The sequence below is a fragment of the Acartia tonsa genome, chromosome 9, assembly GCF_053477335.1.
Source record: "Acartia tonsa isolate MP-2025a chromosome 9, ASM5347733v1, whole genome shotgun sequence".
Lineage (NCBI taxonomy): Eukaryota > Metazoa > Arthropoda > Copepoda > Calanoida > Acartiidae > Acartia > Acartia tonsa.
In genome coordinates this window covers 49,975,207-50,001,393 of record NC_137268.1, presented here as the reverse complement: position 1 = coordinate 50,001,393, position 26,187 = coordinate 49,975,207, and the positions used below count along the sequence as shown (strand labels likewise).

The 26,187-nt window shown below is 32.6% G+C and overlaps 2 protein-coding genes across 2 annotated transcripts in view; both read left to right on the top strand.

Moving 5' to 3' along the window:
• The window catches only part of LOC145329138 (zinc metalloproteinase nas-14-like), a 53,160-nt gene extending 34,777 nt beyond the window's left edge, over positions 1-18,383 (top strand). Inside the window, exons 2-7 of the mRNA XM_080173189.1 lie at positions 11,850-11,915; positions 12,439-12,503; positions 12,844-12,924; positions 14,644-14,703; positions 14,836-14,893; positions 16,479-18,383. Coding sequence (XP_080029315.1) covers positions 11,850-11,915; positions 12,439-12,503; positions 12,844-12,924; positions 14,644-14,703; positions 14,836-14,893; positions 16,479-16,587 — 439 coding nt within the window. The 3' untranslated portion in view covers positions 16,588-18,383. The remainder of the gene's footprint in view (positions 1-11,849; positions 11,916-12,438; positions 12,504-12,843; positions 12,925-14,643; positions 14,704-14,835; positions 14,894-16,478) is intronic.
• A 128-nt stretch (positions 18,384-18,511) lies between these two features.
• Positions 18,512-25,979, top strand: LOC145329137 (uncharacterized). The gene is made up of 7 exons (XM_080173188.1): positions 18,512-20,203; positions 22,331-22,368; positions 22,593-22,626; positions 22,745-22,784; positions 23,929-24,018; positions 24,550-24,611; positions 24,743-25,979. Exons 1-7 carry the CDS (start codon positions 20,093-20,095, stop codon positions 25,487-25,489), a joined length of 1,122 nt encoding a protein of 373 aa, XP_080029314.1. The 5' UTR covers positions 18,512-20,092; the 3' UTR covers positions 25,490-25,979.
• Positions 25,980-26,187: the final 208 nt, after the last annotated feature.

Genomic DNA, 26,187 nt, shown 5'->3' with positions numbered 1-26,187 from the left:
TTTTGATTAAATTATTTTCCGCTAGGATTACTAGCAGAATAAAATAAACTTAGTTCTATTAGCTTCCGCTAGGATTACCAGCGGAATAAAAGGTCTATATAAAAGTGAATGCATATTATTAATCAAGGCCAGTTACTATCAAAGCAGTTACTACAAACCACATCTTATTTTTGAAGCTGATATCCAGCATTAATTATACTTTAGTAAATATATAAACTTGTTCTACCCCATAGGTGGAAAAATTAAGTATAAATACTAACAATATCAGAATAATAAATCAGTCATCATTGACCCTCTTTATTATATTAGCCATATCTAATATTTTTTGAGCTGTAATTCAGTGCTAACTTTATATTATTTGATATTGTGAATCAAATACTAACTAGTAAAACCATATTTTGTATAAATACAGATATAAATCAAAAAATAAGTCAGTCTGTTTTTAATGTCTTGTTAGTTGCAAGCTGAACACTTATTTTTAAGCTACTTTGTAGCCTTTCAATCTTTCGAAAACTTTTTAGTTCAATTTCATTCCGATAGGTTTTTATCATATATCCAAGTATATAAATAAGGACCCGTATTAAAGTTTAGTAGTTTCTTTAGAACTATCAACATTCTCATGCTTATTAAGAAATTTCTGGAGCTGAAAAGCGCTTAATAAAAAACTTAATGAAACCCAGAAAGTTATATAAAATTATTTTAACAATTAACCATATTGTTAAAACATTTCATTATTTGAAACAATTCGACAGACAACTATACCTGGAACACAGGAAATCTCTGTGTGAGGATTACCACCGTCTAACCGCTGAGGTGGGGATCTTGGAAAATATGCATCTTAGGCTTCGACTAAAAATATAAGTTATTTTATAATGCCTATCTGTGCAAAACTAAAAGTTCTTAATCCCGTGGGGGGGGAATTCCTGCAACACGCTTTAGTGGATACAGGAAACAACTTTAGGTCCCTTATTTCTAAAGAAATCTTAGATGATAATAAAATCACATTCACCCCTGCCAATCTTAGCGCTCTGTCTGTAGATTTAAAACCAGTAAATATCATAGGACACGTAAGTTTAAAATTCAGCTTTGATGGGTCAGATAAAATATTCGAAGAAACGTTTTACATCCCTGAAACAACGTCTAAAATTATAAATCTAGGATATGAATTTCTCAAAGTTAATCGAATTAATTTGTTATTAGATAAGTTGTCCTTTGAGCTCCCTACTGGCGAGCAAATCCCAATAGAAAATTCAACAATTAACATAGTTGAAGAAAGTAAAAACATACCCCTGATTCCTACAAATAATGTTCATACGGAACAAAACTCCCTTATCCCAGGAATAAATTGGAGTAACCAGGGGGGGACTGGGACATTAAAACAAAATAAAACATGCGTAAAATTAGCAAAGAAAACAACATTCTTGCCGGGGGGGAATACAACAGTGATAACAATACCTATCCATCAAAAAAATAGGAAGCTGTACATATCCCCAAATAATTCTAAAATGACAAGCCATAACGGCTTGATGCTTATGGAGGGTATTTATAATGTAAATGAGAAGGGAGAATGTTGGGTAAATTTTGTCAATTTAGCAGGAAAAAATATTACCTTATTGAATAACGTTAAAGTTGGATATTGCTTTGAATTCGAATCAGATTCCCCAAATTCCTGCAATAAAAGTATTAATCAAGTAAATGAATTGTCAGGAACTACACTTCTTAAAAGAATTAAATTCATTAAAGAAAAATTAGACTTAGAAAATAGTGATCTTATCAAAAATAACCCAGGGATGAAGGAAAAGGTAGTAAAATTATGCCTTGATCATTTCGATATATTTTCGGTTGACGATGCCGATATCGGTAACTGCGATCTCTTACAGTATAAAATAGACTTGATCTCCGGGGCTAAACCTATTAAGGCTAGAAACATTCAATTAAACCCATTATACGAAGCCAAATTAAAAGAACAAATTGAAAATTGGCTAAGGGGGGGCGTCATTGAGGAGGGCTACAGCGAGTGGTCCTCCCCAATCTTTGCGGTAAAGAAAAAACCAACGGCTGGGGGGGAAGGCAAGCTTAGGTTCGTTATCGATTTTGTGCGCTTAATAGTGTAACACGAAAAATTAATTGGCCCCTTCCCTTGATTTCTAGTAATTTAGAAAAATTAGGCACTGGCAATGTATTTACCACCCTCGACTTGACTAGCGCATTCCATGCGCTAGCCATTTCGGAGGAAAGTAAACACTTGACAGCGTTCACAGCCCTTAACAGGCAGTATCTTTTCAAGAAACTGCCGTTCGGACTGTGTAACGCGCCAAGTGTTTTCTGCCATTTGATGGACAGAGTCCTAACCCTTATCCCTGGCTTATACGAATTTATAATTTCTTACCTTGATGATCTTATTATATTCTCAAAGAATGTTGAGGAACATCTGAAGCATCTCAGAAAACTCTTCGGAGTCCTAAAAATAGCAAAACTTAAGTTAAATCTAGCCAAATGTAAATTTTTCACATCCGAATGTACATATTTAGGTCATATAGTCAGTTCCCAAGGACTTAAAATGAACCCCGCATATTTAGAACAAATTAAAAATTGGAGCAGGCCCAGGACAGGCAAGGAACTCCAGCGTTTCCTGGGCTTCTCCAATTATTATAGGGCCTATTTCCCATCCTATGCAAAAAATTCTTGTACACTAGACGAACACAGAAACGATAAAGTTATCGAATGGACCAATTCCCTATCAAAAGATTGGGAAAATTTCATAAATATGTTCTCAAATTCTATAAGTAAAGGCTATCCCCAGTGGGATAATCCTAACCCCTTTATAGTAGACGTAGATTTTTCTACAAGTTATTTCGCTGGAATTCTCAGCCAAAACCAGGGGGGGGAAGAAAGAATTATTGGAATATGTTCCAAAAAATGTAACGGGGCAGAGAAAAATTATCCAAGTTATAAAGGCGAATTAGCATGTCTAGTATTTGTTCTTAAAACCTTTCTTCATTACTTAAGATTTAGAAACTTTATTGTGCGTACAGATTCGATTTCCTTAGTTCATTACAAAAAATGGCAAAAAGGAACAATAAATGGTGTAACTCTGAGATGGATTTTCTTTATCCAAAGTTTTGACTTTACAGTAATTCATAGGAAGGGTAGGGACCATTGCAATGCCGACAATCTATCTAGAGGGCAATTTTTATGCAAAGAACATAAGGAAACCGATTGTGAAAAATGTACTAGCTCATTTACCTTGGATCCTTATGAACAGGATTGCCCATACCAAGACCAGATTTTTGAGTTACATGCGGCTTCGGAAGTCGGTGTGCACAATGTTTGGCAATCTGAAACACAAAAGATCAAGTATTATCTGAAATTCGTAGGTGGATATTCGAAAAAAAGAAGTTGTCGAGTTTTGAAAAAGCTGAACTAACCGGCCGGAAAGAGGTCCTTTTTAAATTAATAGAACATTTATACGTTATGGAAGGACTTCTAATATTTAGACAACCTCTTAGCAATGGAACATTCATTGAAAGACCCGTCGTACCCATTGGATTATATAATAAAGTTTTTGAATTAGCACATAATAATACTATAGGTCACAAGGGGGTTAACGAAACAACACGCAAGATAAATGAAAGATTCTTCCTTATAGGAATTAATAAGTTTGTCGAATCACGCATCAAAAATTGTATTACCTGCCTAAGAAAAATAGGGCAGGTACCTAAACATAAACAACCTATCACCCATTCAGCCATTAGTCTAGGTACATAATCGCCCACCCCATCAAGGACGCCACCGTGGAAAGCACGGTGAAGGTCATCCTTGAACAGGTGGTACCCACCTACGGCTTATTTCGGTCATTGAGGAGTGACAGGGGAACAAATTTTACTGGGGAGGTTTTCAAAAAAGTTATGGATGAACTAGGTATCGAAACTAAACTTATTCCCCCAAGAAACCCTAATAGTAACCCATGTGAAAGGCATAATCAAAGCATTTATGCAGGTCTAAGATCCGATGACCGATTCGAAAGTAAAGACTGGGCAAGAAAATTAGCTTTGACCACTTTTGTAATTAACTCTAGTACGTCTAGAAGAACGGGGTATACGCCATATTACCTTATGTTCGGCAGACAACCAACTCTCAATCTCGATTTCTTTTCTCCAATCCTGCAGAAAAGGCAGGACATTGACTGCAGGTCTTACTTAAACTACCTAAAAAATTTGGAAGAAATTATTGCACAGGTTTCCAAAAAATCTAAAATCTATTTAGAGTTTCAAAATAAATCTAGGAAGGCTTCATCTCCCCTTTTCGTTAACGACGTATGCTTTGCATTTTTTAACCTAGTCAAGATAGGGGTCAGTAAAAAATTGCAATCTTTCTATGGGGGTCCTTTTATTGTAACAAAAAAATTCTCAGAGGCCCTTTTTGAACTCAGTCCCTTTGGATCAAATCCAATAAAAACTAACCAAGTTGTTAGTAGAGATAAAATACGAAAAATAGATTCTAAAGTAGAATTATTGGGGGAAACACTTTCCTTTAACGTCTTTCCAATTGAGGAAATTGTCCCGTCTGAGGAAATAACCTTGACCATAGATAATACCAGGCAAACCGAAATAAACGATAATAAAGGTATGGAAAATGACGATTTTACCTACCTAGATAACGATGGTGACGATTTTATAGAAGAAAACCCTGAAACTAGTCAGGACTTACCCCAGGGGGAGGTGGATTGTGATGGGGGAGGGGATATAATGGAAAAAAACTCACCATTTGAGCCACAGCCCAAAGACCAAGAACCCCCTGGCGCAGATCGGTCAGCCGGTCCTAACATCCACGTCGAAAATAGTTTCTTGGAAGAAACCGTCCCGTCCGAGGCTTCTTTCTTCGCACAAAGACCCAAACAATCCAGCCCTGAAAAGGTTATTAATGTTAACAAACAAAGCATAGTACCCAAGTATATATTAGAAGAAGAAAGAAAAACTAGGTCACAAGGGGGGGATAACCGCATACATGTCCAAATCGGACTGCATAATCCAATTAAAAGGAAGAAATAAAATGTATATAAAATGTATAATTATATAAAACCAAGGTGGCAAATGTATATAGCTTAATCTACGTATGTATAATAACGAAAATAAACAAAAAAAAATATATGTTAAAACTAACTAATTAACATATTTCAGAGAAAAACAAGAAGCATAAAAAATAAAATGCAGCATCATTTGGCAAAGGCACCAGGAGCTCGAGGTAAATTTATTTTGGGATTCTTGGGGCTTTTTATTATTTTGGCAAAATCAAATGCGTCCGAAATAATACAAATAGATGCGACTCAATGTGTAGCAAACGAAAATCCGCGTTTGAAAATCTCTGAATGCGCTGCGTTTCTTAATATTACCAAAATTGAACAAAAACAATTTCACCTGCTTCAAAAGGTTGAAAGAAAAATTATACCTGGAATTCGTTGCCACCTCCGAACCAGTACTCATTACTGGTATTGTGGCAGATATAGCCACATCCACCTTGCTGCTCCAGCACTCGTGGAGATACCGAGCCTCGTAACTTATGAAGACTGTTACACCATGTCCAAAACTAAAATATTTAACTTTGAAGGAAAATCAGTCTCAGTGTATGAACACCAGATGTCATATACGCGTTTCCTGGTAAACGGGACGCTTACTTACCCCAACAACCTCCTTAACGGCATAGACCCCGCCTGCGAAGGAAACGGCGTAACCATTAACGGCATTTTTATCCCTGGGACATTTGAGGAAAAACAAATAGGGGTCCAGGCTGAGCCTGTTGAATTATTACAAACAAAAGCGGGCTGTTACCTGGGCAGTCACTGGGTGGGAAACAATTGTTTAGATCACAATCTTAGAATAGGCTACGATAGAATTATCTCAGATGATAAATCTGATAGTGCACAAAAATTCACTTCTCCTTGGCGAACGGTAGACATCTTTAATATTTCATTGTTTACATTTGAAGGAGAACAGGGTGCCCAAAAATATCTAGTGATCGATCCCCAAATTACGCTAGCGCTAGAACTTAAAGATAAAAAACATTTTGAAAATCTAATTCCCGAATTATTTTATTACAAAACTAATATTGATAACTTAATGGTATGGTTCACAAATTCTATAAAACCATATTTCCCACTTTTAAACGCTAAAGAAAAGGATGACATGTTACCACTAGAGATTTTCTATTCCTACCAACAATATAATAAATTAATTGTCCCCGAAACTCGCTGTTTACAGAACCATTTTCTGTCTAAAAGTAGTATTCAGACTCATCGTAAAAAACTAGTTAGGGCGCTCGGTGAGCTGGATTTAGTAATACAGTGCGATAGTCTTAAAATCAATGTTTCTTTGGGAGAAAACTTACCCTGTTTTGTGGATCATTTCTCGGTTTCAATCAATAATAAGACTATGGGAATATCACCATTTTCACGCCGATTGGTTAACACCACCCATTTAACTCCGACTAAATGTTCCGAAAATCCAATTTTCTTACATTTGTACCAAGGAAAATTCCTTGGGAATCAAGGGCAGGGTATGCAAATACTAAATGTAAACCAATATCTTATGGATAAACCGATTAGCCTATTTCTTTATCATTCTTGGCAAAGCCTAGAAAAAACTAATTTCTCAGAAAGTGCCGAGGAATTATACCTCAGCCAACTTGCCGCAGACTCCAATAATTTTGAAGTAAAAATAACTGACTCCTGGTTTATTCAAACATATCATAAGGTGGTTGATTTTCTATCTAGTACTTGGTATCATATAGTGCTTGTAGTAGCAGCCATCCTTACAGGAATAGGGTCGTTATTATGCGTCGCTTTTATCATTTACATATTAGCCTGCACCAAAATTCACGCGTACAAAGAAGGAGGTACGAGTGAAACACACGAATTGCGGGATTTTACAAATAATGGGGAAAACTAATCCCCAAAAACGGACGACCTGTATCAGACATATATACCTATAAGATTGTCGTCCCTAAAGGTCGTCTTTGTAAAAATATTTCCTTATTCGATATAAGGAATTAATGACCCTTAATTTTAAGTTTATTATTTTTATTTTAGGATATCCCAGGCGGAATTTTTCAAGGGGTTTTCACCACTCCCATGGGGCCGGTCACTCTTCATACCGTCGAGAATATGAAGAGGCACCCTTCTACAATGAAGAGGACTATTATTATGACAGCAATCATGGCTATCCCCAGGGCGGCCCTGAGGAAGCCTACTATGAACCTGACGAAAACAGGTATCAGCCACGAGTAAAACCGCCACGCAACCCTGAAAACCTCAGTGAACTTCAATGCGTCTCAAGATCGATCCACGTTTACCGCACCGCGAGAAAAGATGTTCCAAAGGAACTCCTTGAATTGCAAGAAAAATTGCGGCAGGCTAAAAATTTAGAGGCCAACGAATATCCCGATAGAGCCAGGCCTAGGGCCAGGCCTCTAATGGAACAAAATAGGGGAGGGGAACCGCAAAAAAATCGGGTGGAATCGCCACCAAAACGTAGTGCCTCACCTGAATTGGAGGTAGTCGCCGTAAAATCAGCCCCAAAAGCGGTAGAAAAACGTCCGCCAACACCAACAGGCAGCGGCGGCCCAGCAGCCAAGAAGGCTAAGGTGGAAACTCAACCGCCTCCATTACCCCCTAAAAAGAAAGAGACATTAGCAGAAAGCAAAATTGAGCCTAAGGCTTTTTGGGTGACTGCTGAGGAATGGAAAAAAGTCCTATCCTCCACTGTAAAAGATGCAATGGAGGAAGCTCTTCTCCCCTTCCAGAGAAGCCTGGAATCTAAAATTGCTAGCAATGCTTCATTTGTTGAGAAAGCATATATACAACATGGCAAGCGCCTTATTGAAATTTCCGCAGAATTACTGCGGAACCGCAAAACTTTGCGCGAAAAAATTCGCACTGTCTCTGAGGACTCGACCGTCGAGTTAAAATCACGAATGACCACGGTCATTGAGGCCACTAGTCGACTGTTGGACCAAAACTCTGACAGGGTAATTAAATATATTAATACTCGTTGTAATATTATGAATGTACCTGGGCAGAATGTGGCAACCATAGAGGCATCCCTTCCCGCTGGGGACGTATCCCGGCCAGATGATGATGGAGTTGAGCTGATTTCTCACTATGGCGGTTCTGAGTGCTCTGATGAGTACAGGCCCACCGATAGAGAAGGCAACCCAGAGGACCTGGATCCTGCAGAGGAAAACAGTGACACAGAGCTCGATGCTCAAATCAGTGAGCTCTTTCCATCTGGAATTGATCTACCTGTTAATCCGCAGGCTGGCGCTGCCCCTGAAGATCCAGTAGCCACGGCTCCCTGTGAGGGCGTGTTGGCCCTCCAAAATGCTGTTGCTCCAGAACCTCCAGCAGCTCCAGAAGATCCTACTTCCTCAGAACCCAATCCTGTTGATATCGTAGAGAGGGCTATGGCCGCAATCGAAGAACCTGCGAGTACCACAGCAACCCGCAGAAGCAGGCGTGCAGGTCAACTGTGAGGGAATATTTCATATTCCCTCAGAAGGGGGCGAGTGTGGTAATCACCATCCAAGTTTATGTATCCCCATCCCTGTCCACATTCCTATACTTCTCTGGCTGAGTCAGACCTCCACTTGTAACCGCCACTATACTCCATCCTGCTGTGTTGAGAGCTAGTTGATTGTTGCAGGCCAAAGAGTGAATACTTCTCTCCCGTCTGCATTCGGTTAGATACAAGCCTATAAGTCTAGGCTGGCGGTATCTATATTTCCCACGTGTTCAAGTACGTCGTTTCTTACCTAACTAAGAAACAGGACGTCCAAGCCTTTAATTGATATCATATTAAATATATCCTATAATAATAATCCCATTAATCTGCCTATTCTAACCAGTTTTAATTGCTTAATAAATGTTGTATTTTTTAGAAATACCTTGTTATATTATTGATATTTAATTGTATCGAAGCTACTCTATACTCGTATTCCGGTCTGTCTGTACATCCCCTCATACGTCACCAGATATCCTAATAAAATCCACTCTTGCTGACGTATAATTACTAAACTTAAAAAGTCATGAAGTCACAGCACTCCATCTTACCTACAAAAAAAATGAGATCGAAAAAACTAGAGGGGGGGGCTCTTGGAGCCCCCCCCCCCAATCTGTAAGGGTTAAATAATTCTCTTTATAATTATAAAATATTTTTTAGAAACAAGAACGAGAACAATGCATAGCAGTTTAAAATATAAATTGATATTTTTTTCAAAATTCCAAAACTATCCAGGGACCTATAAGAAGCTTCCATAAAACAGAGAACTCAATAGGTACTGTAATTGTCAAAATCTTAAGCTGAAGACAAGAAAGCTTACTACTTTATATAATAGGATAATGAAATGCAGCTGTTTTAAGGGTTGCCAGCTTAATAATACAGACCGATTCAATAATTGTGTTAATATGTTATGATGTCTAACTTTAAAATGGTGTAATTATAGTTATATTTAGCCTAGAAAAATGATAAACATACCTATAGAAGCGTTAAATAATTCTCTTTTTAATAATATAAATATTTTTTAGAAACAAGAACAAGAACAATGCATAGCAGTGTAAAATATAAATTGATATTTTTTTCCAAAATTCAATTCCCTCTGGTGATGTTATAAATAAAATACCAAAAGTCAAATTTAGGTGGATGTTATATGAATATACAAAGCTTCTTTACAGCCAAAAAAATTGGAAAAAAAATATCATTTATGGAGAAACAACTAAAGTGGGTTTATCACAAAACCTTGATTTTTTAGTCAGCTGTTCTATAAACAACCAAGTTATTTCCTATATATTATAAAGCAATGCCAGGCGATTAAAATGAGGTATTAAGCACTTTCTAATTCCAAAAATTGATTTTCTAGAGCAAAAATTAGTTTAGGATTTTTGGTGACTCAAATTTGAAATTTGATTTGTAGCAAAAGAAAAATATTAAAAAAACATACTTTTTTTGATTTAAGAGGCAAATTAATGGTATCAATATATTCGCAAATGTCTTATATACAGTTTAATACACTTTTAAGTCCATTATTTTTGGGGCTTTGAGTGAACGTCGAATAAGGTCGATTTTATCTCATTTGGTATATAAGCCAAATAAGCATTTATTGTGATTGATTGCTTGTAAATAATTTATGAAAAAATTGGATGATATGGTATATAAGCCAAATAAGCAATCATTTTCATTGATTGCTTATAAGTATTTTATGAAAAACTAGCATGATTTGGTATATAAGCCAAATAAGCAATCATTTTCATTCATTGCTTGTAAGTAATCTATCAAAAAATTGCATGATTTGGTATATAAGCCAAATAAGCATTTATTGTGATTGATTACTTATATGTAATTTATCAAAAAATTGCATGATTTAGTGCTTTTTTGGCTTATATACCTAATCATACAATTTTTTGAAAAATTACTTACAAGCAATCAATTACAATAAATGCTTATTTGGCTTATATACCAAATCATGCTATTTTTTCATAAATCACTTACAAGCAATCAATCATAATAAATGCTTATTTGGCTTATATACCAAATCATACAATTTTTTGATATATTACTTATAAGCAATCAATGAAAATGCAAATTACTTATAAGTAATCAATCACAATAAATGCTTATTTGGCTTATATACCAAATCATGCAATTTTTTGATAGATTACTTATAAGCAATCAATCACAATAAATGCTTATTTGGCCCATATACCAAATCATGCAATTTTTTGATAGATTACTTATAAGCAATCAATCACATTTATTGCTTATTTGGCTTATATACCAAATCATACAATTTTTTGATAGATTTCTTATAAGCAATCAATCACAATAAATGCTTTTTTGGCTTATATACCAAATCATCCAATTTGTTGATAAATTACTTACAAGCAATCAATCACAATAAATGCTTATTTGGCTTATATACCAAATCATGCAATTTTTGGATAAATTACTTATAAGCAATCAATCACATTTGTTGCTTATTTGGCTTATATCAGCCAAATCTTCTCTTTTTTTTCATAAACTGCTTACAGGAAGGAAGGGATTAATTATTACTCCGCCTTCTTTTTCTTCACTTCAACTTATATAAGCCACTTTTACTGTAAATGACTGAGTATTTATTTACTCCACCCTCTTTTATCTCACAAGTAAGACCAAATTGTTGTAGAATGCTGATATAAGTAAGCAATTAGTATTCTTTATGGCTTATCAGTAATTTACCACAAAAATGGCACAATGGCACATTTAAGTAAGCCAAAAAAAATGTTAATTGCTTACTTGCACGTTTTGAGATTACTAGGGTATAGTTTGTAATGGCCTTTAAATTAAACAATGCACTCAGTGTGTCTAAACAATGCCTATTCAAAGAAATAAAATTTCCCAATTATAAAGAAAAATTTTTTTTTATTAAAATTAATTGTGAAGTTTCTATAAAATAAATAAATCAACTTAATCTATATTTCCGTAAATATCAAAATCTTTTTTTCCTAGGGGCAATTTATCTTGCCAAGCTGCCAGGGTGGTGGTACCCTTCACAAAACTAGTTAAAAACCTTATTTGAAGCTACACTTCACCCCTCAAAACAGATTTCAGGGGGGGGGGGGGGGTAATTACCCACCAAAAGCAATAGGGGGTGGCTAAAAAAATTTGGTGGCTTTAAGCTATTTTCTTAGGGGTGGGCTACCCCAACCACCCAAAAAAGAAAATATCCCCCTCTTTCTTTTTCTTTTGTAAACAATTTGCCAGAGACTAAATATATAAGAGAAATCTAAATAGAAGGGGGACTTCTCATTATCTCTTTTTTAGAGACAGAAGTAGACTATGGAAAGGAGGCAGAATCAACTACAAATTTACGGATGATATTGAAAAAGCGTAAGAACATATTTAGAGTTTTCGATCTTTTATTTCCCAGTCAAATAACAAATATAAACAATATATATTTTAAATTAAATATAACATATTTAATCTTTATCATTTTTCTCTCACTCTCTACGATTCTTATCAATAATGAATAACATTTTTTAAAACTAAGTTTTTCTACTATTTCCATCAATTTAGCTATGCCAGAATTATCTTATTGATTTTAAATTTTGCATGATGATTCCATTTTATATTTTTCTCCCCATGTTTTTGTGTATAACAATAGTTTCTTATTTGAGACATAGTGTCTTATCCCTGTCATAAATTTAGTAACCTTAATGAATAAGGCTTCTCTAGAGGAGCTTGGCACAAATGTTGCACAACATGACTATTGAGTATTCAAACACCTCAATTTTCTCCTTTCTTACACAACAAATGGGACATTGTGTCAAAAATATATGATTTGTCACTGAGATACAATGCCCTTCAGATTTAGAAATATGACAGCCAAACAAAATAATTCTTACCTGTTTAGTTACTCCAATCAAGAGAAAAATTTAGTGAGATTACTAATGAGAATTATAGAAGACGAATTAGAGGGTAAAACTGCATAGAAAACTTGCTTAATAAGATATTGTAAATTCGTTGTAAGAACAATCACCATTGCAAATGTAACTCCTTGTTATTCTTTATTATCCTTTTATTAGTAAAGAAGAAATTAACCACTTTTTTAGGTCAGTATGTTCATATAAATTTAAAACATATTATATATAATTTACTTTTTGAAGTTGGAAGAACATTTTTTATCAAAATTTTAAAATATAAATTCTAGTGATTGTCCATGACAGATGCTGGCCGCCATTTCCATTGGTAAAATAAAAAGTTAGTTAGCTATAGCAATGTTTTACATTAATAATAAGACATTAATTTGATTATCAAGGTTGTATACAGTTTATTGAGGATCAGGATTTTGAACAAGAATTAATTTTCAAAAGAGGCTTTCCTTGCCGAGCAACAGTAGGTAGTATTCAACTTAATTAATGAGTTAAAGAAGGTGTATCAACTTTTTTTTTATAGCTAGCTGGTTCTTTTAGTAAGTAGTAGATGTAAAATTTTTCATAGAATTCAGATATGCAATCGGTTTTTTTGTAGACCTCTTATTTTTTAAGTAATTTAAGTTTTTAAAAAAAATAATTAAGTCGGTTTTAAGGTACTAAAACGCAACAAAATAAAAGAAGAAAATGGCCAGTAAGAACAAAAATAGTAAGATCTTTAATTTGACACCTTACTTTTAAAATTCTGTTGAGTAATTATTGAAAAAATCTATCTTTTTAACCTCGGTTTAATAAAAACTTTAGACCTAAATATTTTCTCAAACAGACATAAAAAACATGGGTTCATATATACCTTTAGAATCAGAAAAATATTACGAATCCATTGTAAGCAAAATTGAAAAAAAGTAAAAAAATTAAAAAATTAAAAAAAGGCCAATTGTATTTTTTGTTCTGGCAACACTATCGTCTTCCCTTTTTTACCCCCTCTTTACCCCCTCTATACCCCCTTCCCATTTTTATACTCAATTAAAGAGTTAAGACGTTGCCTGTACAATATAATATGATATTTTCATATAATGCCTTTTATTGTAGTTTATATACTATATTGTAAACTTTTTTTTTCAATTTTGCTTACAATGGATTCGTAATATTTTTCTGATTCTAAAGGTATATATGAACCCATATTTTTTTACTTGTGAAATGATAAAATTGAGTTCAAAGTTTTTATTCTCGTGGGTTTAAAAAAATCGATTTTTTCAATAATTACCTGACAGAATTGAAAAAGTAAGGTGTCAAATTAAAGATCTTACTATTTTTGTTCATAATGGCCATTTTCTTTCTTTTTTTTGTTGCATTTTAGTACCTTAAATCGACTTAATTTTTTTTTTACAACTTAAATTAATTAAAAAATAAGAGGTCTACAAAAAAAACCGATTGCATATCTGAATTCTATGAAAAATTTTACATCTACTACTTACTAAAAGGACCGGCTAGCTATAAAAAAAAAAGTTGATACAACTTCTTTATAAATTTTTTATTTCCAGGTTACAGGTAGTTTTTTTATTAATTCCAAAAGAACACAACCTAGTAGGACTCGAAAACAGAAAAAAAGAAAATTATTTTTGTTTTATAGTTTTATGGGACTAGTAGCAATAATTACAGTGGAACTTTTTTAATGAAACAAGTACATTTTTAATTAGTTTTCAAAATATCAGGGATTAAAAGTTATACTGATGTGATTGATGCTTCTGTTAAAGATGTGACATTTTCATCAAAACAGCAAGGCAATACTTTTAGTGGTGCTACATTGTTTATTATCTACTTACCTAAAAAAATACTACTATATGACAGTATTTTGTGATTCATGTGTAAAAAGTATAAGGTAAAAGTATTCTAGGGCACAGAAAGAAACCCAATAACTGATTTTGTAAAGAAGCCTTTAACTTATTATCCTAGCCAGAGGCTTCAAATTTTGAGTAATGTTCACTTTGTAGCAGTCTCTAGCAGTTAGAGAGGTGTATATCCCCCAGGCTTCCTTTAACAAAACTTAAAAAAGATTAGCTTTTTTCCTATTTTGACCCAGCAAGGTTTGCTAAGTAAACTAAAATAAAAGCATTTGTCTACTAAGAATCTGTTTAAAGTTTTATAGATTATTGTTTCAAATAAAATTTTTATAATAATTTTAGGTCATGCAGGAGGTTCTTCCACTATTTATCTTGCACAGCCAGACTGCTTTGAAGATGGAGGTAAGAAATTAGCCATAACGTTTAGAATTTTCGGAATATTCATTCCAAAATCACCAATATGAGGAAAATACGATAAATAACTATTCTCACTTACTATGAAAAATTTGTATCTTTAAACATGAAACATCTCAGGTCGCACAGTTTTGCATGAATTGGGGCATGTTCTTGGAATGGTTCATGAAGAGATAAGGTAAATTTTCTTTAAATTAAGTATTAACCCTTAGAGATTGTTGTTGTTTGTAGCCCTAATTCTCTATAGTTAGGATTCAGATGCACACAGAGATTGGAGGTGAGAATCCTTTGGCCAATCTAAGATTGGTAAGCATGCAATGTAACCTCTCCCCCCCCCCCCCCCCCCAACCGTTAAGGTGCGGCCAGAGGCCTGACTGTTAAGGGTTAAACTTTGATTTATTGAACCAAATATTTTTTTTTCTGTTAAATGGTTTAAACTACACCTGTAAGGCATATATTTGAAAGAATTTTAATTTTCTACCAGCTAGGTAGTTGTAAAATTTTGAAGACTTAAAAATCATATTCTTGTCATATATGCAACTTGTATGGATGTCTTGTTTTCACAAAAACATCATAAAGAATATTTTAGATAATGTATAAGAATTTACCAGCAATTCTGGCAAAGTCTTGTAGGTAAAAAGCAAAAACATTTTGTTTTGACTTAAATAAAGCACTTTATGTTACAAAAATTCTAAAATATCCCATAGCAGTACATCCTACAGGTTCTAGGAATCTTTAAAAAGCCTACTGTGATCACAATTTTTAAATTCTAATTTTAACCTTAGGCTTTTCTAACATGTCTACATGATGTATAAATAAATTGTTGTACTAGATTCAAAAACTGGGAAAATTACAGCTGTTTAAAACTTTAATGAAAAAAGAACCAAAAAGGTTGTTAAATAAAAGGGTGAAAGAGGTGAATTATGACATTGACTCACTTTGAGTCGGAAATTCATTATCAAACAGAGAACATTAGCAAATTTTTTTATCCCTCTAGTTTCAATAGGAGCTGAGATAATAAAATATGCCAAAATCTCATAAAGCCTTTTTCCCCTACATGTATCTATCAGTATAGCCACATTTTTAGAGACATTAAAAACACCTTAGAATATATTTGATGTATGTTTTACAGAGAATATAAAATAATTATTTTTTAATGCTCTTGTTAGTTTATTCCCACAGTTTTTACAAGACACCGTGTATATTTAATATTTTAAATGCTTTGTTTAAGTCTTGCTGGTCCCACCAGGTTTTTTGGATGGTGTTTAAAAAAATCCAATTCCAACATCTTATTCACTACTTTTTAAATGGTATTTTGGTGAAAATCTTTGACACACAGAAATGAGACAGAAAGAAATAAAGAGATAAGTAATACAAACTTATTTGCTCTCCCTCTTATTCTATACTCCTTGTTAATATATGCCTAATTTATTAATTATTTATTGCGTATATTTTAAAATAAAAAATAAAGTAATCTGACAAGTGTATATAATCAGTGGGTTAAGCAGGACTGTTGAACCAGCCCCCAACAGTTGGTGGAAGAGATTACATACATTCATAGTAACCTATCCTTAAAGATGTAGATAAATGTATATTCTTCACTATTTGGTAGACCTTTGTTGAATAAAATTGTCTATATCTTGAACCCACTGCGTTTGTGACTTGAGAGTGAAGGTTTTCTAGAATTTGTACTCGTTTAGCCAGAATTCGCACCGCTACATTACAATTATATTTTCTGTAATAAATAATTGAATTTATTTAAGGCCTGATCGAGATCTTTACCTGGATATAGACACAGAATTAGTGGATCCTAAGAGATTTAAGATAAGAGAAAGATATGGCGAAACTTATAAGGACATAAAAATATTTTGATTTCACAAAATACCATATAAATATATTCAATATTCATAATGGTTTTTTACACAATATTAGAACATAATCTCCAATAATTTACATCAGCCCATTTTGTGTGTGTGGTAAGGTGTTTCATAGGGCCCATACCCTACAGGGCTTCCCTGTACATTTTATAACCTAACCTAACCTGACTTTTAAATAAAAACTACCTTATTCCCTGTTTTGTATAATGGAAGTTTGCATTTTTTCAATGGCTAGACAAAGTGTTGTATTTTCATCATATCTAAAATTTGGAGGTTACAGATCCACAGAATGATTGATTTTTAAGACTTTGTTAACCTTATTCTGAGGGGAGGATGTTTTCAAATAATAACAGGCGGGGAAAAGTTACATTAATATATAAATCAAAATATTTTTTTAAAAGACACCGTATGATTTTAACAGGAATATTGATTAAAGACAAATTTTACATCATTTAATTACACAGGGGCTTTTATTGTTTAAAATTTACTGTTCATAGTAAAATTAAGGTGTGATTTAGTCTTAACAGTAAAGCATAATTTTATTTTCTTATAAAAATCTCTTTTTGCATGTAGTCTTACAAAATTGTTGTTTTTTTTCTCCAATTTATCTGCTGTTTGCAAAAAATAGATACTACAGTGAACTGCTTTATGTAAAAATTGGTTCTTATGGTAGGCTTGAAAATCTCACCAAAATTTGAATTACAAGAAGGCATTAACCCATTAGTGCCGAACCGGGTTTTAAAGCCCGGTTCCAGAAAATCACAAAAATAACCGGTTTCCAGCTTCATAATTGCATCATTCTCAGTATGAATCCCCCCTCTACTACCCTGGCTTTCATTTCCCCCTGGAGCAGGCAGTTTTGCTTACTTCGGTTTGCCGGTATAGCTCAACAAAATTTAAAAATCATGAAAATTTAGGTGAATTCAAAATACCCCTTCTAACTTTTTTGTTTTTATAGTAAAGTCGCTGATTTTTTTCGTGAAATCTAAAGTTTATTGACAAGTACATATATTTGTGAATTCGTTTTATTCAAATTATTATTTTTCATATTTTTCCTATGATGGCCCGGTTCGGCATGGCCATAAATGCCCGACAGTTTTAAAACCCTGCTCGGTTTTGGTTTTATTACCCGGTTTTAACTTTTCAACCATTAAATATTTTTTTTGTGATTTATTATTCTTGAGCCACCCTAATCAGTATACCCTAGTAATCTCTATATGTGTCACCCAATATTTTTATGCTCTTTTTCTGATATGTATCATCCAAATTTTATATGTTCTTTTTTTGTAGTGTGTGTGTTTTAAAACTTCGAGAAACGTTTTTTTTTAACTGAAAAGGGTGGTACCTATAGCCAAAACACTAAATGTGATATAAATCGTTTCGTATATTACTTGTAGCTCTATAGATTACATGAGGTTATGTAGTTTTCAATTACAGATCGTATCGTAGTATTAGAAACTGTTCATCTCACTTTGGGCGTTCAAAAATTACATTTTTCATTTTTTGGTCGAAAAAACCGGGTTTTTACAAAAAGAATGGGTTTTAATACTGAGGGAAACTGCCCAAAACGGGTCATAATGCCCTGTGGGCATTTATGGCCATGCTGAACCAGTTTTTTTGCAACTTTCCTGTGCACGCCACTAGAGCAAACAAAAAATATGTTTTCCAATTTTACCATTATAAAGCTTCCCTGAGATTTTCAGCTCATTCGGCCCATAAAAATGGTGCTCGCCACTAATGGGTTAATACAATTTGGTCAGTGTGAAAAATGGTGATCTTTAAAAAAATTTTGGATCTACTGCAGTTCACGGTAAAATATTGCTGGTAACGAATATTGCCAAAAATCTATAAATTTTAAAAGCTGCTAGCTGCAAAACGGCTGAACGTACAAATCATACCCGCACACCATTTTAAGCGGTATAAGAAGGCCTACAAATAATCTGGAATAGCCAAGATCCAATGATGCACAGGGAAAGCTTCACTGAAGAAGAAACGCGTAAAACAGGCCTTTTTCGCGCATTTCTCTGCACTGCGAGATAATTATGCATTATTGATTTATGGCTATTCCAGATTATTTGTAGGCCTTCCTATGCCGCTTAAAACAGTGTGCGGGCATGATCTGTACGTTCAGCCGTTTGGCAACTAGCAGCCTTTAACATTCATAGATTTTTGGCAATATTCGTTACCAGCAATATTTTACCGTGAACTGCAGTAGATCCAAAATTTTAATAAAAATTGCGGTCACAGGATCTATATAAAGTTTCCTGAAGTCTTAAAGTATCGGAACCTATAGGATCTCTATCTTGAACTTAAGGTGAGTCTTGACAAGGGTAAAGCTTTTTACCAGGATAGTTGGTATGAGTCCTTTTTATGAATATACTGATCTCTCTAAATTTGGGTCTCACTATTTCTTTTTGATAGAAATCTGACATTCATTTGGGCGTCATATCATTGATCAAAACAGATCTGACAAGTTGGCTTTAAGCAAGTTGTATCATAAAAGGGAGTTTTTTTCCCCGGCTTGTTTTTGAAATTCAATTAGTCCAGTTGCATTTATTATACCTTTTGGTGAAAATACACTTGTGTAAAAATTTTAACCATTTCGAAGTATTATGCCCAGTAATTTCACTTTGGAATTTTTATGTTCACCTTATAGGGGTAAAAAATTCATAGCAACAGAACTATGGCTTCATGATGCTCCCTGAAAAGGTCTTGAGGATTAGAATCTGGAACTTTTGTCCGTTTTAAACTAAAGGGTGTTTAAAAAAAACCAATCGCTCACAATTTGAGCCACCATAAGTACTTCAAATCTTGGAGATAGACCCCATAATGTTTATAGTTTTTAATGGGGCATGTAAAAATCTTTCTTTAGACACCTTAAACAGATTTATAACTCAATCTATGCCAATTTGGCATAAAAAATATAGACCCATCCAACATTGAGGCATGACAGCTCTGTCTATTTCCATTTCTTGATGATTGCCAGGTCTTTCTTTTTGATGCCAAATTGGCTAAGATTGTGTTAGAAACCTTGTTAATGTGTCTAAAGAAAGGTCTTTACATGCCCTATCAAACTCCAAACATTATGGGGCCTATTTACAAGATCTCAAGTACTTATGGTGGTTCAAGTTGTTAGCGATTGGTTTTTAAAAAGACAATTTTGTAATAAAATTTGCAGTTTCGGCGTAGGGCAAATTTCTCTGCAAGGGCTAGGTTTTAAGCTCTAGTGCTCAATATTGTTTTCTCGTTGTCATTGCTTGGGCATGAATTGTATTATTTGTTATTAGTTTTAGACCAAAACTATAAGGTTTATATTAAAAAAAGTGAAGCAATTGGTTTTTTTTAAACACCCTTTATCTCGTTCCTTGCCTTAGAAAATCTCAAATAAACTCTAAAACTACACCATTATACATTATATTACATATAATTTTGTGAGGATCAATTGCAGAGTAGTACCCTTGAAATAAATATTCTTTAATCCAACCTAATTCAAAAGTATAATGCAAAGCAATGAAACTACTGGATGTCTTGGTGAGTCAACATGCATGAAGATAAAATGGCCATATACCAATATGAGGTCATTAACAAAAGATAGTCTCAAAAAATACCCAGTAAGTAAAATCTTACATTTCTAAGAATACAATAGGCTTTCCATAATCTTATATTAAACAAGATTAACATTTTTTTTTTAAGTGAAAAGGGACCTAAAAACAAATGTTGTTGAATAGAAGGGTGAAGTAAGCGAAAGTTGACTTTGACTCACTTATGGTCGGAATTCATTATCAAACTGGGGACATGCAAAAATTTTTTTGCCCTCTATCTCTAATAGGAGCCTAGATAATAGAAGGGGGGGGGGGGTTGTACTAACCTCAGCAATCTGAGTAGTATTTGCGGCAGGTGTTCCTCTTTAGACATTGCCAGGACATTATGGTTCTGAAGTAGATTGATAAGACTCAATGTGTATAACATTTCTTAAAAACAAACCTAAAATAAAAATCACAGGTTTAGGTTTGTATATCAAATGACAATAAATCATATATCAAAGGACAATAAAGTATAATACAGAAAATTACAATACTAAAAGTTTGAATTGGCTTTGATAAGTTTCTTTAGAGTCTATAGTTTCAGGCTTTATCACATAAAATCAGACAGTGCTTTATACTTAATGTTTGCTAGTAGCGCAGCTACTTAATAATTCATGAAAAACTTACTTTTTCTATTTACGTCTCTAGCTTTAATCCCAGATTTCTCCGCTCCTGATGCCACAAGCAAAACTAGTTCCAGCGGCCATATTGTTATCAGCTACTTTTCACCTCCAGATTCCACAGACAAATCGGGTTTGGTGTTCTTGAAGCTACCAGCAGTCTAAAAACAGCAATCATGTAATTTGGTAATAGATTGTTTCATTTTAGCTCAGATTCTCAGATTAATTTACATTTTATCACTGTTTAGCACTTCTGAAATGATTTATAGCCCATTAATGCTTGCAGATATAGGTTTCTTATCACTTTACATACATATAATTAACAATATTAAAATTCACTGATAGATAAATTAAACATTTTTGCTAAAAAAGAACAAAAGGAAGCATTAAAATTATTGAATTTAAAAATATAAAAGCTCAAAAACAATTGTAAGCTGATATAATTTAACTTTTAGCTGCATTTGCATTAATTTTTACTATTTTCTTCAATTTTTCAACAGAGACTTTAATGCGTATGTATTACAATATTTTCAACAATCATAGAAAAATTAACAAATAAATTTTCTTTGCCAAAGTATTAATTTTGCTAAAAATAAACTTTTGATAAAATAAATTATTTCTTTAACAAAATAATTTTTCCTAAAGATTTATACTTGCTCTATGGACATATAGGAGGTTGCGTGATTTTACAAATACATAATATACAGTGTGTTTTTTTTATGAGAACTTTTTTGAAAGCAATTTTACCCCACTTATAGTTATCAGAATTTAATGATTAATGGCTTATTTTCTTCGTTTTTAATGCAATTAATAGAACATTAAAAAAATATTTCAGTTTTTTTATTAAAAAGTACAGTAAAATCTAAAATTCAAAACTTAGGTGACAACATCTAAAAATGGTTTAAGCGCATTTTTCTTATACTCAAACCATCTACCCTTTGCAAAAAAAAAATTGGATTTTCAGTAGTCGACTTTGGGGGGCCAGTACTCCCTCCCTGATTAAGATATGGCCTTTAAACTTTGATATATTCTAGTACATATCCCTAATAGTATCTGTATACATTTTTAGCTCTATATCTCAACTTTGAAGCGTTTTGCAGCTATTCTTGCAAAAGGTAGAAGATTTGAACATAAGAAAAATGCGCTAAAACCATTTTTAGATGTTGACACCTAAGTTTTAAATTTTACAATTTACTATACTTTTTAAACAAAAACTGTAATATTTTTTTTGTTGTTTTATTAATTGCATTAAAAAACGAAGAAAATAAGCCATTAATCATTAAATTCTAATAACTATAAGTGGGGCAAAATTGCTTGCAAAAAAGTTTTCATACAAAAAAAACACACTGTATATAAATAACTAATTCTTATTTAAAATCTTATTGTTGCTTTTGTTGGGAAGCTTCATCCATACAGAGATAACTTGACTGGATCTCCTCTGAATACAAAACAGGGAGAGTTTAACGCCTCCCCCCTGAACTGAACTGCAAGGGGCTTGACTAAAGGGCTAAATGATAAAGATTCTTTTTTGCAGGATAGGTTATCTGCTGTAAACATTGTAGAATTATCAAGGTAACTTTGTTTTTAATGTAGGCTTATGTATTTATTTACCTTATCCCCTACCCTTCTATTGGTTGAACAAACTGACCAATAAAATGAATGAGGTCTATAATAGTAATCTAAAATAACGACAGATTTTGCCCTGTCCCTGCACATATTTTTTTGTCATTTCCCAAAATAACACAGCAAATAAAGAAATTTATCAAAAAAATTATATGATATATATATATTTTTAGAGCTTACAACTGTACAATAAGAAATGAAACAATGGTATGGACTTCTAATTTTTGTTTGCATTTCATGTTTTTTTTTACGATCTACCTACAGATATTAACTTTTTGAAAAAAAATTAACCAATGATAAATTTTGATATTTTTTTATATTGAAGGAGGAATACATGAAATATGAAAAAGAATTATTTGGCAAAGGTAAAAGGTTTTTATAATTTTAGGTAATTAACATGAAGTGAAAGAAAGTAAAAATTATGATAAAAATATGTATTATCCTCCCCCTATAACAATCTTTAAAAGATTAAAAAAGAAAAGGCTTGAATAAAGCGAAATATATTCCAATGAAAAAGCCTGTTCTTTTTTTGAAATTTTGCATCAAAGCCAAGAGATAATACAAGATAGAGATGTGTTTTTGTGCATGTTTAATAAAAACATGCTTTAAAAAATTGCAAAATTACTTTCATTTTTCTATTAGATAATTTTTCAATTTAGTATTTTCTGCATAGTATTTTACTAAACTTGAGCAGAACAGACAAGTTGATAGACCTAAAACATTGAAAACAATTCTGAAAGGAAGCCTGCAAGAAATACATCACTCACACTGCTGAAAACCTGCCACAAGTACCAATACCCCATATTTGAAGCCTTCAGCTTCAAAAACCAAAAAGTTATAAGCATTTTAAATTACATTTTAAGCAGATGAAATTATGGAAAGTTTTCCAGAACTAAAAATAGAAATTTCAATATTAAATTACACCAGCTAGAAACAAAATTTTAAGCTAATTTTAGGCATAAAGTTAGAAGGACTGTAACTGATAACATTTTTACAATAAAAACATTGTCCAAATCTCTCAAAAATTCAGTTGAACTTCTGTTTGTAAGCATAAAATCCTAGTGGAAAAAATTAAACTAATTCAAGTATCTACAGATTCTCTGCTGTGATTTGTTGTCGAGAGGTTTTTAGCCTTCTGATTGGTTGAAGATATTAAAAGCAAACATTCTCACACTACAATACTCACATTGTTCACAGAAACTAAATAAAAATTTGTTGAGAGATTTTGACTATGAAAATGTTTTTTTTTGTAAAAAATCTAATTAGTTACTAGCAACCTAACTTTAAGTTCAAAACAAGTTTTTTTATTCTACCTGACGTAATTTAATGTTGAAATTTCTATCATGAGCATTGGAAACTTTATTTTTTTTTGCATTTTTGTTATTGAAGCTAAGGGCTTAAAATTTGAGGTATTGGGTCTACTTATGACAGTCCTTCAGTAGTTAGAGAGTACTTAGAGAGGTTTATTTTATGTAGGCTTCCTTTATTCTGATTGAATTTATTTCCTAGAATTAATTCAAGCTTCAAAAGATGGAGAGTTTGACCGGGTAAAAGAGCTAATCAAACTAGGTGCATCTTTGGATGAAAAAGATGAATATGGTAAGCATCTATTTATTTGTGAGTATAACAGTCAGGACTACTTCCAAATTTTTATATGCCGCCAGTTATTTTATCTTCTGTTAAAAACTTAATTATATTGTTTTCAGCAGGAAAGATAATTAATTATTCAGCAAATCTTTTAATACAAATTTGATTTCTTAAATTTCAAGACATATAACATAGATCATTAAGTTAAAACCATAAGATATTTATATTAAAATTTTATGTCACCATAGGATGATTTTTGGCTATTATTTTATTAAAAACATTAAGACTTACACAGATTATACACTATTTTTTTGCCACCTTCTTCCTCCTTCGAGAGAAGAGCCCTTAAGTTAAATATTTGATTACATATAAGTTGCCAATTGTCTAATTAATCTTATTACAAAGTAGTTAGACAATATTATTATTGTGTAAGTCTACTTATATATTTACATGTTAATTGCCCTATAGACGTAATGGAATTATGTTGAGTCCTCAGTTTCAATAATTTGCAGATTTTAACTTGACCTAGTATTTATTGTTTAGGAAAGAATAGTTTGTACTATGCAGAAGATATGGGACACACTGAAATTGTTGATTTCCTCAAGGTAATTTTACTAATTTTAAACCAAGAACATAAGACATAATAATTACAATTGAGACACTTCTGCTCTGATCATAGGTTAATAGATCAAATGAGGTTAAAATCAATGTATTACAAAATATCTATTTATTTCAGAGCAATCCCACTCGTGTTCTATTGTTACCAAATCAACAACAAGAAGAAGTATATTTATTTCATAAGAAGATGAAATTTGGAAAAGTTATAAATAAAAAACTTTCTGGCTTTGGAATTCAGGTTATTAATGAGAACACAACGTATATAATTGCTGGTGAATGGATTAATGACAAACTTGTTAAGGGTATCATACTTTTTCCACACAATATGACTATGTCCCATTATGAAAAACAAAACATAAAAGAAACTATTGCAAATATTGACAGTGAAGAGCCTTCTTTCAAATGCATGGCAACAGATGGTATAACTGAAAATTGTCTTGTGACAGATAAAAGTATTTTATCGAGACCTCAGTTTTATCGGTTTCCTGACTTCGAAAAATATTTCGGTCAGTTAGGCACTAACGAACCATTGAAGAAAGGTTTTGGTAAATCTACAAAGCTAGATGAGATTTACAAAGGATTTTGGGATGATAACAAGAAGAATAAGTTTGGTGTTTCAAGAGATATCAACAAGATTTATGCTGGTCAATTTAACAGCAACTGGAAAATGGGAGCTGGAGCTGAGCTTTCAGTAAACAAACAATTTAGAACAATTTTTGTTGGAAGCTTTGTCTATGGCCAGGCAAATGGGCCTGCTGTTTTTCTTTATCCTGATTGGCTTCTTTATTTTGGAAATTTCTATGATGGAAAATCGGAGGAAGGAGTTTGGATAGACAAGGATTTCAATGTCCTCGAGAATTCTTGAATGAATCCTGAAGTACGTACTAAATAACATATGTTAACCATGAACCCTTATTAAAGACTTTCATTGTTAGCCATAATCAGCTACAGACACCTGCTGACCTGCTGACCTGTTTAATTTAAGTACAACATACAAACTACATACAATCATAACACATAATTTTCTAATTGTGACATATTTGGTTTTTATACATTCATCAAAATTTGAATTACCCTTGAAATTGTAATAAATATCTGATACTTTTTGAACTTTAATGTTAATTTACAATCTTTGCTAATAGAATTACTTTGTCAAATCCAAAAAAAATATTCTTCCACTGAATTCAATTTATTTAGCTTATCAAATGGATAAAAAACTAAAATTTATCAACTTACAAAATAATCTTGTTTGATTCTTTGTTGGATAAAATAAAAATGTAATTAATATATGTATATTAAGTGTTTAAATTATAAATTATCATGTGTTTATTATGTAATAAATATTTAATCTTATATTCTTTATATTGTTGGTCATTACGCAAGAAAGTTAATTGAAATATATATGAAAAATATAATAACACCTTCAATAAGCAGCGAAGCACAAACAAAACATGGAAGGACAATAAAGAGATTTTAGGAGCCATTGTCACCCCCCCCCCCCCATTTGGACGTCCTTACTTAAAATTTTTATTTTTTTATCATTTTCAGAATTCATGTAATTTT